Source organism: Danio rerio, chromosome 7, assembly GCF_049306965.1.
Source record: "Danio rerio strain Tuebingen ecotype United States chromosome 7, GRCz12tu, whole genome shotgun sequence".
In the NCBI taxonomy this organism is placed as follows: domain Eukaryota; kingdom Metazoa; phylum Chordata; class Actinopteri; order Cypriniformes; family Danionidae; genus Danio; species Danio rerio.
The window spans coordinates 70,879,170-70,893,902 of NC_133182.1; the positions used below are offsets into that span (position 1 = coordinate 70,879,170).

A 14,733-nucleotide genomic window follows, 5' to 3' on the forward strand; every position below is an offset into this window, starting at 1 on the left:
TAACTGATCACATGATTTCGTGACGATTTCCTTGACGTAGATTTCGTAGAGAGTCGTATATGACAAATGGACGTTGTGACCCAAGATTTGTGTAATGGCATAGTTCACGACAACCAATACCATGTCTGCGATGCCCTTTCGACACCATCGCAGAAAGTCTAGCATGTTTAATTTTCTGGACCATAGTGGACTGGTTTTGAAGCATTTCACCTCAGATGTTATTCGTTATTTTTGTTTACATCCATACATATTTTTTTATACTGCAACATTTCAAATCACGATTGCGATTTGATTTCGATTAATCGCACAGCCCTAGTTTAGAGTCATTGAAATGTTATGTTATTGTGAGTCAAAAGTGATCTATTTCAATCTTAAGCCTCTCTTACTCTAAAAATAAAAATAAAATGAAACGCAAAAATAACAACGACAACGCAGTGGCACAGTAGGTAGTGCTGTCGCCTCACAGCAAGAAGGTTGCTGGTTTGAGCCTTGGCTAGTTCAGTTGGTGTTTCTTTGTGATTTGCATGATCTCCCTATGTTCGCGTGGGTTTCCTCCGGGTGCTCCGGTTTCCCCAACAGTCCAAAGACATGCGGTACAGGTGAATTGGGTAGGCTAAATTGTCCGTAGTGTATGAGTGTGTATGGATGTTTTCCAGAGATGGGTTGCAGCTGGAAGGGCAACCGCTGCGTAAAACATATGCTGGATAAGTTGGCGGTTCATTCCGCTGTGGCGACCCCAGATTAATAAAAGGACTAAGCCAAAAAGAAAATAAATGAATGAATGAAAAATAACAACACATACTTCCACATGACTTTTTAACACATTTAAGGTTGTAATATAGTGACTTAAGATGACTTAATGACTTAATATAAGTGACTTAAGATTGTAATATAGTACTTTGTCCCATTGAATTTGGTTTTATGCATATATTTGTTCAAAACTACAGTTGTGCTGCTTAGTGTTTTTCTGAAAAGCAATAATGTTTCCAATATGCCGACTGTTTCAGGTTTACTTGTTCACGTGGACAAGAGGATCACACTGGCAGCATTCAAACAGAATCTAGAGCCATTTGTTGGCGTGCCCTCCACTCAGTTCAAGGTCTTCCGAGTTTACGCCAACAACCAGGAGTTTGAGAGCGTCAGGCTCAATGAGACGCTCTCCTTTTTCTCAGATGACAACAAGGTAATGTTTTGGCTTTGTCCTGTCCCAGCTTAAAGAAACACTCCACCTTGCTTTTGAAAAAGGCACATTTTACAAGTTTTCTAGAGTTGAACGGCTGAAAGGAACCATTTTTAAATCCATTCAGCCGATTTATTTAGGTCACTATTAGCTTAGCTTAGCATAATGAATTAAATCCAATTGGACCATTAGCATTTTGTTCAAAAGGAGTTTTGATACTTTTCATATTTAAAACTCAAGTCTTCTGTAGTTACATCATGTAATAATAAACAACTGGGAATGAAAAATGAACATTTTATAGTCAAATGTTACTAGGAACTATAGTCTCATTCTGGCGTAATAGTCTAGCAACACTTCTACTGTACCATGGCTGCACCAGGCGAAGTTATATTACTCAGGACTTGGGAATGGGCTATTTTCAGAGGGCGCATTGAAAGATAAGAGAGACTTCTGTAAAGAACATATAGACCTACATTTGACTGACACAATCAATAAACACTTCATGCTTGCTGTCAACTTCATTATCTATAGGAATTCTGTGTCACGAGTCACGACATTGATAGGATCTGTTGTTGTCAAGATTAGGCTTCTTAAGAAATTTGCTGAATGGATTCAAAAACTGTTTAGCTTTTGTAAAATGAGCCTTTATCAAAAACAAGGTGGTGCTTCTTTAATACTGCCACTGCATGAGTTATTCTTGCAATTCTGTTTATTGCCACTAGAGGTGCATCAATCACACACTTCATTTTTACATTCACTGCTGTTGAACAGATCACCATTCGATTGGGACGTGCTCTGAAGAAAGGAGAGTACAGGGTGAAGGTCTACCAGCTGCTAGTCAATGACCCAGAGGTGAGCCACAAAGAGCCTTGTGTGCATTTAGAAATTCATTTATTCTAGGCATGGGCCGGTGATTCTGGTAACCTTGGATAAAAATATCACGGTTTCACGGTTTTGTGATTACTGCTCTAAAATATATTATTTTTAAATGCCTGGGTAAACAACAACTTTTTTCCCTATTGAACACAATATATTTTATTTTAAGAAACTGAAGGTGTGTTTAATTAGATCGTTGGTTCTGACGTTTGTTCCTTGAACGCTTCGAAAATAAAATGAAATGTCTATAATTTTGAAAATAAAGCAGGATGTTCCAATCTATTTATTGTACATTTTGCCAAAAGTAAAAAAGTAAACATTAAAATAAACATAAACCCATTGTCAAGTCCATCACTGTCAAAAAGTTTGTTTGACCTTCTTCTAGGCCCCAAAGGCTGTCGCTAGAAGACCATAAATATATTATACACCACAGGATAACAACCACAAAATTACTCCTACAGAAACATTTTAAATATTTTTGAGCAGTAAACATGTCTGGCTAAATAATTCAAATGAATCGATTTGTTTTTCAAATGTTTGCTGAATTCAAGGTTCATATGGTCATGGAAAACCTGGAAAAGTCATGGAGTTTTTACATGGCATTTTCCAGGCCTGGAAAAGTTTTGGAAAAGTCATGAAAATTACTTTAACAAATATCTGTATACTTGAATTAGGGCTGCGCGATATTGGAAAATTACGATATTTTGTATTTCTGTGATGTATATTGCTATGAATAAAATATAGTAAAGATAAAAGTGAAATATAGTTTTAAGGTATTCACTATTCAGGTACAGATAATGAGTAATCAACACTGCAAAGTCTTCATTGTATTTTATTAAATCTTTATAATGTTTTAAATTTTGAAATATTGAAATGTTTACACAGTCACAGGCCTTAAAGGGACAATTAATCAAAGATGAAAATGTTCTCACTATTTACTCACACTTCACTTGTTTCAAAACTGTAGGAGTTATTAAATTATGTTCTTTTTGTGTTCATTAAAAAAAAGAAAACTCATAAATGTTTGAAACAAGTGAAGGGTGTAATGAAAATGGTAAGTCATTTTTGGGTGAACTATCTCTTTAAAAATGCATGCAGATGATAAACTTTTACTCCATTATGATTAAACTATATTAAACTATAATTACAACTACAATTTTATATATATATATATATATATATATATATAACTCTATAAATTATATAATTATATAAAATATATAATTATAACTATATAACTATAATTATAACTACATTGCATGTGACTATTGCAGATGCTCACATTGCGATATTGATGCTAAAACGATATATTGCGCAGCCCTAACTTGAATATAGGTTAGTTTTTTTCTTTATTTATTTCTGTCCTTGCCAAAAAACGTGCTCTCACATTGTTAGTGCTGTGTGTGATCATCAAAATCAATTTTACGTAGATATAAAAACAAATTTAAGCAAAAAAGATTGTTGTGTGTTCTATGATATGCAGTAATAAATTTAAACCTCATTGTATTTCTTATTATTTACCATGTGTATGTAGACATTACATGAACCATATGTCATGACAATGTACTTGAAAGTTCTGGAAAAGTCTTAAAAAAGTCATGGGATTTCAGTAGTACAAATGTGGATGAACACTGTGAATTGATGATTGGTGATACGTCATCAAGATGGCGCCGAGCATGGCCGCCGTGTTGCGAGCTCCCAGCAAAATTGGTATTTTGTGTGTTTTACTTGTACTTTTGACGATTTTCGTGCTGGATATACTAGCCAGCACCTAAGCTTTTCCCTCATCCTAGCACACATGCTGCTGATGATGTGACAATAAAAGTGATTTGATTTGTTTTGATGTGGAGGGTACTTTTTTGCTGGGGATACTGCCCTTAAAAACTAGATAAGATAGTCGTGTAAACAGAAAAAACAACAACATACATACATATACCCAGGGGCGCAACTGCACATTTACTGATGGGTATGCGGCTTCAACGTTTGCGTGCCCCCCTTCAATCCAACTATATTTTATAACAGGCAAGTGATAAAATGTGGAAAATATTTCCATCAATAAATTAAAAATATTTTTTCATAAAGATATCAATATGCTTCAAAAAATACAGTTTCGCATTTCTGAACACAACTGAATTAGTATGAAGTAGAAAAAGGTATAATTACATTAAGCATGTTAAGTCGCAAAGAAATGCATCTCATACCACCCCAAATATCTTCTCAATTTAATTTTCCCTTACTAAATGATTATAGCACCTTGACTAGCCTTGCTTTTGGATTTTTTTACTACATTTGTCAAAACAAAATGATAGACATGGGAGTCCTAAAGTGAAATAAAAAAAGACTCAAATGTTTAGTGTAAAAAAAACAGAAACAAACTGTGTGAAATGTTCTATTTAATTGAAAATTTATAACTTTGTAGCTAAAATTAAAATAGTTTTGAGCTAAGAAGTTACCAAAAGGCCTGATGAATCAATATGATGCATAATAAATTCATAAAAACATGTGTATGGTATGAAAAATGGGGGGATGGGGTGGAAGGATTTTTTAATTTAATAAAATACAATATTATACGCGTATAAAATGCTAAATAAACATTATTAACAAAAAAGATATATTACTTGAAACTTTAAATATGGAAAATTTCAAAAATAGTTTTGGCACAATGGCGCCCCCCATGTGTGGCGCCCCTATGCGCCGCATATTCTGCATACCCCCTTTTTGCACCACTGCATATACAATAGGAACATATAACAGAACATTTTTTAGCAATCATCCGATGCTAATTTATTTGTGTTGTATTATTTTTGTTCATATTGTAACTATTATTGTTTGTTTGTTTTTCTTCAACAGCCCTGTAAATTCCTTTTGGACACTGTGTTCGCGAAGGGCATGACTGTTCGACAGTCTAAGGAGGAGTTACTGCCTCAGCTAAAAGACCAGTGCAAACTGGACCTCAGTATAGACAGGTGAGATTATGATCTCCAACATGTATCGTTTCAGCATTGATTTCGCAATGTGTGCATCTGCAATTGTCCCATCACATTAGAGATCTGCACGGGACTACATTTTTAATCCCGCTTCCTCTAGGTTTTAGTCCAAACCCAACCGGTGGACGAAACAAATAACCACTTAACTATACAGTGTAAATGAAACTAAATTTATGAATTCTTTCCAAATAGAGTAAAATATTCCAATGTCAGTTTATTTCAGTATCAGTGCAGCCCTAGGTGCGATTCTATCAAATTTTCATTACTTGATATTAGGGCTGGGCGATTTTTCAGATTTTTTTCAATTAATTCGAATTCACGTTTTAAGACGATTTAATTTTAAATCAAATTGAGAAATCGTGATTTTTTTTTAAATATATATATATATTTAATACAATATAATGGCACCAATGTGCTTTGGTTCACTCTCTGAATGAAGCAGAAAGCACACCAAAAGCGCCTCTCGGCGACGCACCGCACAGCACCAGGCCATGGATTTTAGAATTCTAAACAGGTTCTATACACACACCGGCGCCGCCCAGTCACGATTCACGAAGCAGTGAATTTCATTTCAGCCGGCCCACAGAGCCCCATCTGATTATTTTCATGTTAAATATCATGCGAATGTGCGCGTTAAGTGTGTTATAGTTTAAAGTCATGTTCGAGCCGTGTCGCGGCGCTTCTGGTGTGCGACCTGCTTGACTGCCTGTTAAAGCGTGAAGTCATGTAGGATTTTACTTGTTGCACGTCCGTGTGGATGTTCAAGACATTCCCTCATCAAGTAGATAAACTCGATCTCAGCATGTATGAAGGACGTAAAAGCCTGCCATGTGAAAAAACGCGGCGATCTTTTGGTTTGAACACAAGTAAAAGTGAGGGACTATAGCAGTGAAAATGAAAGTACCCACCCCCATGACATCATTTAGCGGACCTAGTTGAAAACCAGACAGATCAGGCAGGCAGTGGAAAAGGAGCTGAAGTTAATTAATTAGTATTCTTGTTGTCAATTGGAAAAGTTAAAATATTATCATTGTAAAGATCTCTATGTTGAATTGTCTTTTTATTTGTTTAATTTATGCAATTTATTTTTTAATTTATGTTATTAGTTACTTCTCTATTTTTTGCATGTCATGTTTAAATTGTATATTTGTTGTTCAATAAAAAAAAAAAAAAGACAGATCAGGCAGCATAATACAGTGAGTGGAGCAAAGCGCATCAAATGATTGGTATTTAAAAGGGGGGAAAAGAAAAATAGATTAAATATATTATTTTATGTTAGACACACATCTGGTGCTTGTATTTGCTCCTGCTATACGTCCACAACTTCACACATTGGGTTAAATTAGGCTTTACAGTTTCCATGTTCAGTCCTTTTCACCCACTGTATCTTTTAAAGAAAAAGGCAGCAGCATTACAACCTGACATTCAATCAGAAGAAGACAAAGTCAAAGCCGAGCTGACAGCCAATCTTTCCTTGGCTTAGGAAAACTTGCAAATATACCTCTGCATTCCTGCAACTGCAATATTTACACAAATATTTATTTTTCAAATCTTCAGCAACACTATTTAACTCGTGAATTTGTTTTACATTTATTAACACCTTGACCGATTTTTGTATGACATGGCCATTAAAAATACAGTGTTCCTTAACCAGATGTTTTTTCAAGTTACTTTTAAAGAGAATGTTACTTCAGTCATGTTGTAATGTTTTGAGAAGACTAGTAACACACACAAAAAAAAATCGAAATCGTGAATCGGTCAAACTTTATAAAAAACCTAGATTTTTTTTTTTTTTTTTGCTAAATCGCCCAGCCCTACTTGATATATTGTGTAGCCCTAAAACACTAAATCACAAATACAATTTCATGCAAACCCTTTTTTTAAACTCCTCAAGATGCAAAGGAAAACCACCATGCTATCCATCTCAATCCTCTATTTTCATGTTTGTGATGGCTGATGTGGTCACAGGCGTGACTCATGAATCTGCTGCCACAGTTTTGGACGCACATCCACCGTCTGTCCACCGCAGTGACACATCTGAGCTCCTCACCGCAGCCACTGACCTTTAAACGCAGCGCAGGACGAGGATTAATGCCTCTGAATACTAACAAGATGTGCTTTGCTCTGTGTCACAGGTTTAGACTCAGGAAGAAGACCTGGAAGAACCCAGGCACGGTGTTTCTGGATTATCACGTCTACGAGGAGGACATCAACATCTCCAGTAACCTGGAGGTGTTTCTGGAGGTCCTTGAAGGTGAGGTGAACATGTTTGCTCCATACACTTGGGTTTTGGGTGATTCTGTAAATGAAAGTTGAAAGTCATTATTTTCATTCAGCCTTTTTTCCAAATGGTTATATTTTGAACTATTTTAATAATCTGTCGCTCAATGTCAGGGATTACAAGATATTACAGGCAATACTAAAAATGTCTTGTTTATGTGAAAGTCATAACTTAAGTTGCATGAATTATTGTTTTAAATCATGTATTATTATGTCATCCAAAATATTTTTGGTGATATTTTGTTCATTTGGAAAAGCTTTTTTCCCTGCAATTGTATTTTTTTCAACAGTAAATAAAAAAATTAACAAATTTTCCATAAATTTGGTTAACATACTTTTACGTTTTATTTGATTGAATCATTTTTATATCAATGTAAGATACAGAAAACTGTCACTTTCACTTGCTGAAAAAATATTTACATCTTAAATGTTCTTACACCATCCGGGTGCTCCGGTTTCCCTTACAGTCCAAAGACATGCACTATAAGTGAATTGGGTAAACAAAATTGGTCATACCGTACGTTCACACCGAAAGCGGCGAGAGCGTCCAATGCTGTCTACCTTCAGCTCCGGCGGCGAGAGCGTCAAAACTCGCTACATTGATCTTGTATTTAAAGGAGCCGTTGCAGCATATCAGTTACATTCCTGCATAAAACATGTTTCTAGCGTGAAAATGTTGCGCACTTCTTATCAAATTCATACAACACTGGAAGATCAAGTTGCATGTGGTGTGGCTTTGCTTTATTTATCCAATATGTGTCCATATGTCTGAAATATCCTGAAGCAGCAGTACTGTATTGTACTGTCACATCGCGTGAGTTTCCCGCTTTTTTGAGATAAATTTATGTAACTTTAATGAACACCAGTAACTCGCCAGTAACTTATTTAATGCATGTTCCTGTAAGAAAATATTGTAAATCCGGCGACCGCAATCATCAAACCCTTGGGAACAACTGTGGTCGGAACCAAAGTTCACAGGTCTGTGTTCTCTGAACTGCTATCAAGCGGTGGACGTCTTCATTCTGATTTCTTGCCACGGAACCGCGTCACAGCTCATTACCATAAAGTTGACTTGATTTCAACTCTCCTCGACGCTCAAGCCGGAGAAGACGCGCCGCGCTGCTCCTCGCCGCTTATCGCCGCCTGCTCTCATTGAAAATGAATGACTTCCGGCTACTTTTACGCTCTCGACGCTTTCGGTGTGAACGTACGGATAGTGTATGAGTGAGTGTGTGAATGAGAGAGTGTATGGGTGTTTCCCAGTACTGGGTTGTGGCTGGAAGAGGCATCAGCTATGTAAAACATATGCTGGAATAGTTGGTGGTTCATTTAACTGTGGTGATCCCTGATAAATAAAGAACTAAGGGTGCATTCACACTAGGCTATCCGAACCCTGCCCAGGCATGTTTCTCGGTTTGTTTAACAAGTGTGAGTGCTTCAAATTGGGCCTAGGCTTGGTTCTAAACAACTACAATCTAAACAAGTACATTCACGTTTTAAAAAAAGCCTCAAAAGTACATCATGTTGTCCAACAGCAGCAATATTTGTCAAACTGTAGTCCTCTACTTGCCACTTGTGTGGGTGGAATAAAACACAAAGGTGAAGAGGCTGTACGAGTGCTGATATTACTTTAATATCTTACGGCTATCAGCCAGATTTGAGAACAAGACAGAACTGTTGTGTGTGTGTTTATATATATATATATATATATTGTAGAACCGGAGAGGATGAAGTCTATGTCCCAGTTGGCGGTTCTGACCCGTCGCTGGTGTCCGGCCCAGATGAAGCTGGAGGCCTTTCGGGAGGTGGTGCTGGAGAGCAGCAGCGTGGAGGAGCTCAAGGAGAAGGTATGTGTGGAGGATAAAAAGACTATTGGTGAACTCCTAATCAATCATCATTTGAGTGCTGATGTCATGTTTTGTTTCTTCAGCTCAGTGAAGTGAGTGGAATTCCTCTAGAAAACCTGGAGTTCGCCAAGGTAGTGAAGTCTTGAAGTGTCAGACTGACTTGAGTTTTGGATGTCATGTTGCAGTCCCCTTAGATCTCAGTGCTGTGTTTCTCCAACAGGGACGAGGAACTTTTCCTTGTGACATTTCAGTGCTGGAGATCCATCAGGATTTAGACTGGAATCCAAAAGTCTCCACCCTTAATGTATGGCCGCTCTACATCTGCGACGACGGCGCTGTGATCTTCTACAGGTAACACTTCGACCTTTCATAACCGAAAGTTCTATTTATATTTCACCCAAAACTCTTTATTTGAAGAAAATTCATAACCAGTTTGAGTTTTCTTTTTGATCTGTTGAACACAAAGGAAGATATTCTGAAAGTTATTGCAAAACTGTAACCATTGACTTCCATAGTATTTGTTTTTCATACTGTGAAAGTCTATGGTTACAGGTTTCCAACATTCTTCAGATGTTTTATGTTTTAGTCTAAAGCCTAGTTCACACTAAAGGATTTTAAGCCTGATTTGAGCCCGATTTGGAAGTTAACGAGCTCGCCGACAGATCGGGCTGTGATAGGGAAGAAATCTGCGGGTGCTCGGCGCTCGCTGCTTTTTATGTGTGAACTACTGAACAACGCATCAATGAGGCTCGCTGACGGAAATCCAACATTTAGCATGCTAAATATTCCAGAGCAGTCGGCCGACTCAACCCTACGTGTGGTCAGATGTAGTGACGAGCTGCAGCCAATGAGACAGCGGATCAGCATGAGCTGAATGCCTGTGTGCTCAGGAGCTACAGCCTATAAATATGGAGTTAAGATACTAGAACATGCAAAGGTCTTGGCTTTCATTTTCACTTTCAAACAGGAGCTATTTCACAGCACATAATATGCTGTTTTGAAAGATATCTGAAGTAAATTGATGTTTTTGACATCAGAGAGTTTTGTTTATGTTAGCAGGAAGTTGCTAGGCAAAACAATGCACACAAATTTAAAGTCACAGTGAAAAGTATCAGACATGCATGCAGTCATGTTGACCAATATGGTAATTTAAGGCAGAAATGCTCAGTTCTTTACTGTTTTGTAATAAAAAAATAACAATGTCAGAAAGAAATACACTGATAGTTAGAAAGCGGCAGGGTGTTATTTTTTAGTTTTATTTCAAAGAGTTATAGAATTACAAAAATTAAAAACTCTCTGTGTATCTATCCACTCGAACCTTGCAGATGAGTGATTAATCCGCTGATGAATCAGCTGAATTGACGATGTTTTTAAATGCTTCCTCCAAAGCTTGAAACGCTGTTAGTGATGTCATCAGCACACAAGCAGCCAATAGTGTTCAGCTTTTTCTGACGACTCCTCCCTCAAATTTTCATTGGCTGTGGATTGGTAGCTTGAATGAGCTGATGGGGAATGAGTTGTTGTCAGATCATGTAGTGTGTGACCCCCCCTCTTGTGGATCATTCACAGAGTGTCGCGTAGTGTGAACACCACAGAGATTAAAAGACACAGTCAAGTCATGTAGTGTGAACGGCACAGCGATCTGATGATGGTTAAAATCCTGTAGTGTGAACTAGGCTTAAGTCAGACCTTTCTTCGTTTTGCTTCAAATTCGGAAATTATGCAGTCTATTAAGATTAAAAACTGCACATATTTGATTGAATCATGGTTAAAATGCAGTGGTTGCCTTTAATTTGAATTGGAAAGGATTGGCTATCAGCCATTTGAATTCAAGAACCAGACAAAACTGTTGTGTAAATGTGTGTATAAATATATATATATATATCGTCATCAGCCCTATTAAATTTACATTATCTACATTTCAAGTTAAGTGTTTGAAGTGGTCATTTTAAATGAAACTGTATTTAATCTAATATTAACCTGTGTATAAACTTCTGCAGGGACAGCAGTGAGGAGCTGATGGAGCTTTCCGAAGAGGAGCGCAATGAACTGATGAAGAAGGAGAGCAGTCGCCTGCTGAAGACGGGCCACCGGGTCAGCTACTCGCCCCGCAAAGAGAAAGCACTCAAAATCTACTTGGACGGAGGGCCCACCAAAGACCCAGGACTGGACTGAGAGCCAGAGGGGAAACCAATCCTTACCTATTTTCTATCTGGCCTGCCCCGCTGCAGTGTAGCGCTGCCTGCCAGCGACCCTGGCGTTTGGGCCCCGCGTTGAATCAACGTTCACCAGTGCTGTCCGGCTGACGCTCTCTTCTTTGAGCTCCAGAACTCATAGCGTGGCTCAAGAGTACTATCGTGCTCCATAGTTTATTGTACTGTAAAGTTTAAAGGGAAGTGCAAAAAGCTATTTCAAGTTCAATATCATCCAGATAAATCACTTTAATAATACACCAGAGATGGGCGCGCTCATTTCGAGGGCCTTTTGGGAGAGATTTTATCATTTCTTTGGTCTGTTTGCACTCTCCGTTAATTATCGTCCTGTCGTTCTGCATCGTGTCCATCATTCGCTCTATTATTTCGAGATGCGCCCATCGATTCGTCGCGTCCATCATGCAGAGCGTGCGCGTAATGTATCCACACCCCCCCCCCAATCTGCTCATCTTCCACTTGGTAGAGCTCTTCGATCGACTCCAGCCTGTAGTTCTGGCACTTTCATCACTTGAAATCTTGGGTATGACGCTCTCACTTGAATATTGGGATGTCTCTCCTTTTTTTTTTTTGGTTTATTTAACACATAGTTGTGAAATTAAATGCTGCTTTTTCTGGCTGAAGAGGTTCTATTCTTGCAGTTCATGCTTCCTATTTTTTGTTTTTGTGTGTGTGTGGGGTGTGGCTGTCGGTTTGCCCCGCCTACTGACTGCTGAAGCTCCGCCCTCCACCTCTCACTACACTTCCTACTGGGGCAATTGACACTGGTACATATGAATTTGCAAGCCTTTAAAAATAGGGCGAAATGAATCAAGTAGTGCGCTTCGTTCACCCGATTCATTCGTTTTTGTTTTGTTTTTTTGTAAATTATTTCACCGCAGACTGATTAAGATGATGTTGGTCTTGTGAGAGACTTTTAACGGCACGTGTTTTAATTATTTGGATCTGTACTCTGCTTTTTTTTCTCATTTAGACAAGTCCTGTGCTTTTTCTTTTCGTTTTTGTTTTGATTTCTGCACATTGCGAACAGAGCCTGTGGGTTTGGGGTTGTGGCAGGTGTGCATGTGTGGAAGTGCTTCTCGCTGCTGTTTTTGGCGTCGCTGGAGGGGGGCAGAGGGGTCTGGACGTCCCGCTGGGGGAGCGCCAGTGTCCGAGCTCCACCGCAGACTCCTAATGCTGCCACAAGCTGTTCACAGTAGACATGCCAATACTGAAATAAAAAGCAACAATCAGTCTCTGTCTGCCTGCCTTCAGGTTGACCTGCATGAAGAGCTCAGAGTTTGAGCAGTTTATTGGGTGGTGTAAAGAATCGAGTTATTTCTAAAGGTTGTCTACTCTCATTCACAAATCATAACAATTTTAAATTATAGTTAATATTAATTATATACGCTCTGTGAGGTTGTTTTTTTGTTGTTGTTTTACACTTGGGGAGGGGAGTTAAAGGTGCTGTATGTAAGTTTTTGCTCATATGTCTCCAGATATTTAAGAAACATGCTAAGTGAGCATTCTTGTTTATCTGAAAAACCATGCTGAAGTCAGATATTCCACTTTGAAAATGTGCGTTACGTGCTGGAATGTCTGTCTTTGTTTTGGTCGTTTAACTCAGTGGTTCTCAAAGTGGGGGTCGGGACCCCCCGAGGGGTCGCGGGGCAATGAAGGGGGGTCGCCTGGTGTTTCCAAAAATTTATGTATTTTTATTAAACCATAAGAATTAACATATTTTATCCATAACTATACTGAAAATAAAAATAGTCGTTTATAGTTACTATATACTATATAGTTACTATAGTAGCTTATAGTTACTAGTTCTATTGGATTGCGACCCCTGGGGTAATTACATTATATTAAAGGCAGCAATAGCGTCAGATGCATTTTGATTTTATAACATCAGGTTATACTTTCTGGCACATTTAAAGCACTGACACAAATTTAATTGGTGTGTCTGCGTCATTGCATGCAAGGTTTCTGTATTTATAACCACCTCAGAGGATATTGGGGGTCGCGAGTCACTGGCGTTGTTATTTTGGGGGTCGCGGGCTGAAAAGTTTGGGAACCCCTGGTTTAACTTGCCCAGTACCAGTTTAGCCAATTATATTTCAGTTCCCCGAGTAGCCTTGATATGGTACATTCAGTCATGAAGGCTCTGAAAGCATGTGCCCGCGGTCGAAATACGACCTCCAGTGGACAGTAGCAAACTCCGAAATGAGACTCAGATTCAGAGTTCCACATGAGGTGGTTATTTATTAGCAAATAACATAAATATTCTGCCCTGCCAAAGGTGCTCTGAACCAAAGCTGACAGATAGTTAATGGAAATAAAGCACCATCACACTTTCCTCTTGCTCATGGGATGCACTCTTTACTTGATAAGATTGTACACTGCAAAAAATGGTTTTCTTGCTTAGATTTTTTGTCTTGTTTCTAGTCCAAATATCTAACAATTCCTAAATCAAAGCAAAATAATCTTACGTCAAAAGAAAAAACAAGATTAATTTGCTTACCCTATTGGCAGATTATTTTGCTTGTTTTAAGGAAAAAGTCACTTAATATTGGCATATTATTTCTCAAAACAAGACAATTTGTTTTGCTTGTCTAGAAAATTCTTCTTAATATAAGAAATTTTAGATATTTAGACTAGAAATAAGACAAAAAATCTAAGCAAGAAAAGCATTTTTTGCAGTGTAGAACTAAAAAGGAAAAATACAAATGTAGAAATTACTAAATATTTACAAAATATGTCATAATATTCACATTTGTAAACGTCAACTGACATATTCTAACAGCTAAATCAGTGGTGCTCAACCCTGTTATTGAAGATCAACCTGCCTGCAAAGTTTAGCTCCAACCCTGATCAAACACACCTGAACCAATTAATTAGGACCTGAACAGCACATGATAATTACAGGCAGGTGTGTTTGATATGGGTTGCAAATGAAATCTGCAGGAAGGTTGATGTCCTGGAACAGGGGTTGGTCACGCCTGAGCTAAATAAACAATCGAAGCACATTATTGACGTGCACCTATATGAAAACAATTACACTGTTTGTTAGCTAATTGAACAAATTTCTGAACAGAACGTAAAGCTTTAAACATCAATGCTGACCCTTTTTAATCAGTTTAACACAATAAATATTGCAGATGTTTTCAAAATAAAATTAGTAACTTACGGTCATCTCTATCACAAGGATTGAAAGCAAACAACAACGCAGGTCTGGGCGCTGATCACAGTCTCCTCTTCTATGACTATTTAAACATTTGGTTACATTCTAAAGAATAGTGCAATAACATTTTAGCCACTAGATGTCACAATCAAAAACAAACACTAAACAAACACCATACAGCACAACAAATATT

General features: G+C 37.9%; 1 protein-coding gene across 2 annotated transcripts in view; it reads left to right on the forward strand.

The window, feature by feature from the left end:
* The window catches only part of usp47 (ubiquitin specific peptidase 47), a 74,067-nt gene extending 61,293 nt beyond the window's left edge, over positions 1 to 12,774 (forward strand). Inside the window, exons 22-29 of one of the 2 annotated variants that reach the window (XM_021477371.3) lie at positions 1,008 to 1,183; positions 1,952 to 2,032; positions 4,907 to 5,022; positions 7,179 to 7,297; positions 9,040 to 9,170; positions 9,254 to 9,301; positions 9,391 to 9,521; positions 11,171 to 12,774. In XM_021477371.3, the coding sequence (XP_021333046.1) occupies positions 1,008 to 1,183; positions 1,952 to 2,032; positions 4,907 to 5,022; positions 7,179 to 7,297; positions 9,040 to 9,170; positions 9,254 to 9,301; positions 9,391 to 9,521; positions 11,171 to 11,345 (977 nt within the window). In that variant the 3' untranslated portion in view covers positions 11,346 to 12,774. 2 annotated transcript variants of the gene reach the window in all.
* The last annotated feature ends 1,959 nt before the right edge of the window (positions 12,775 to 14,733 follow it).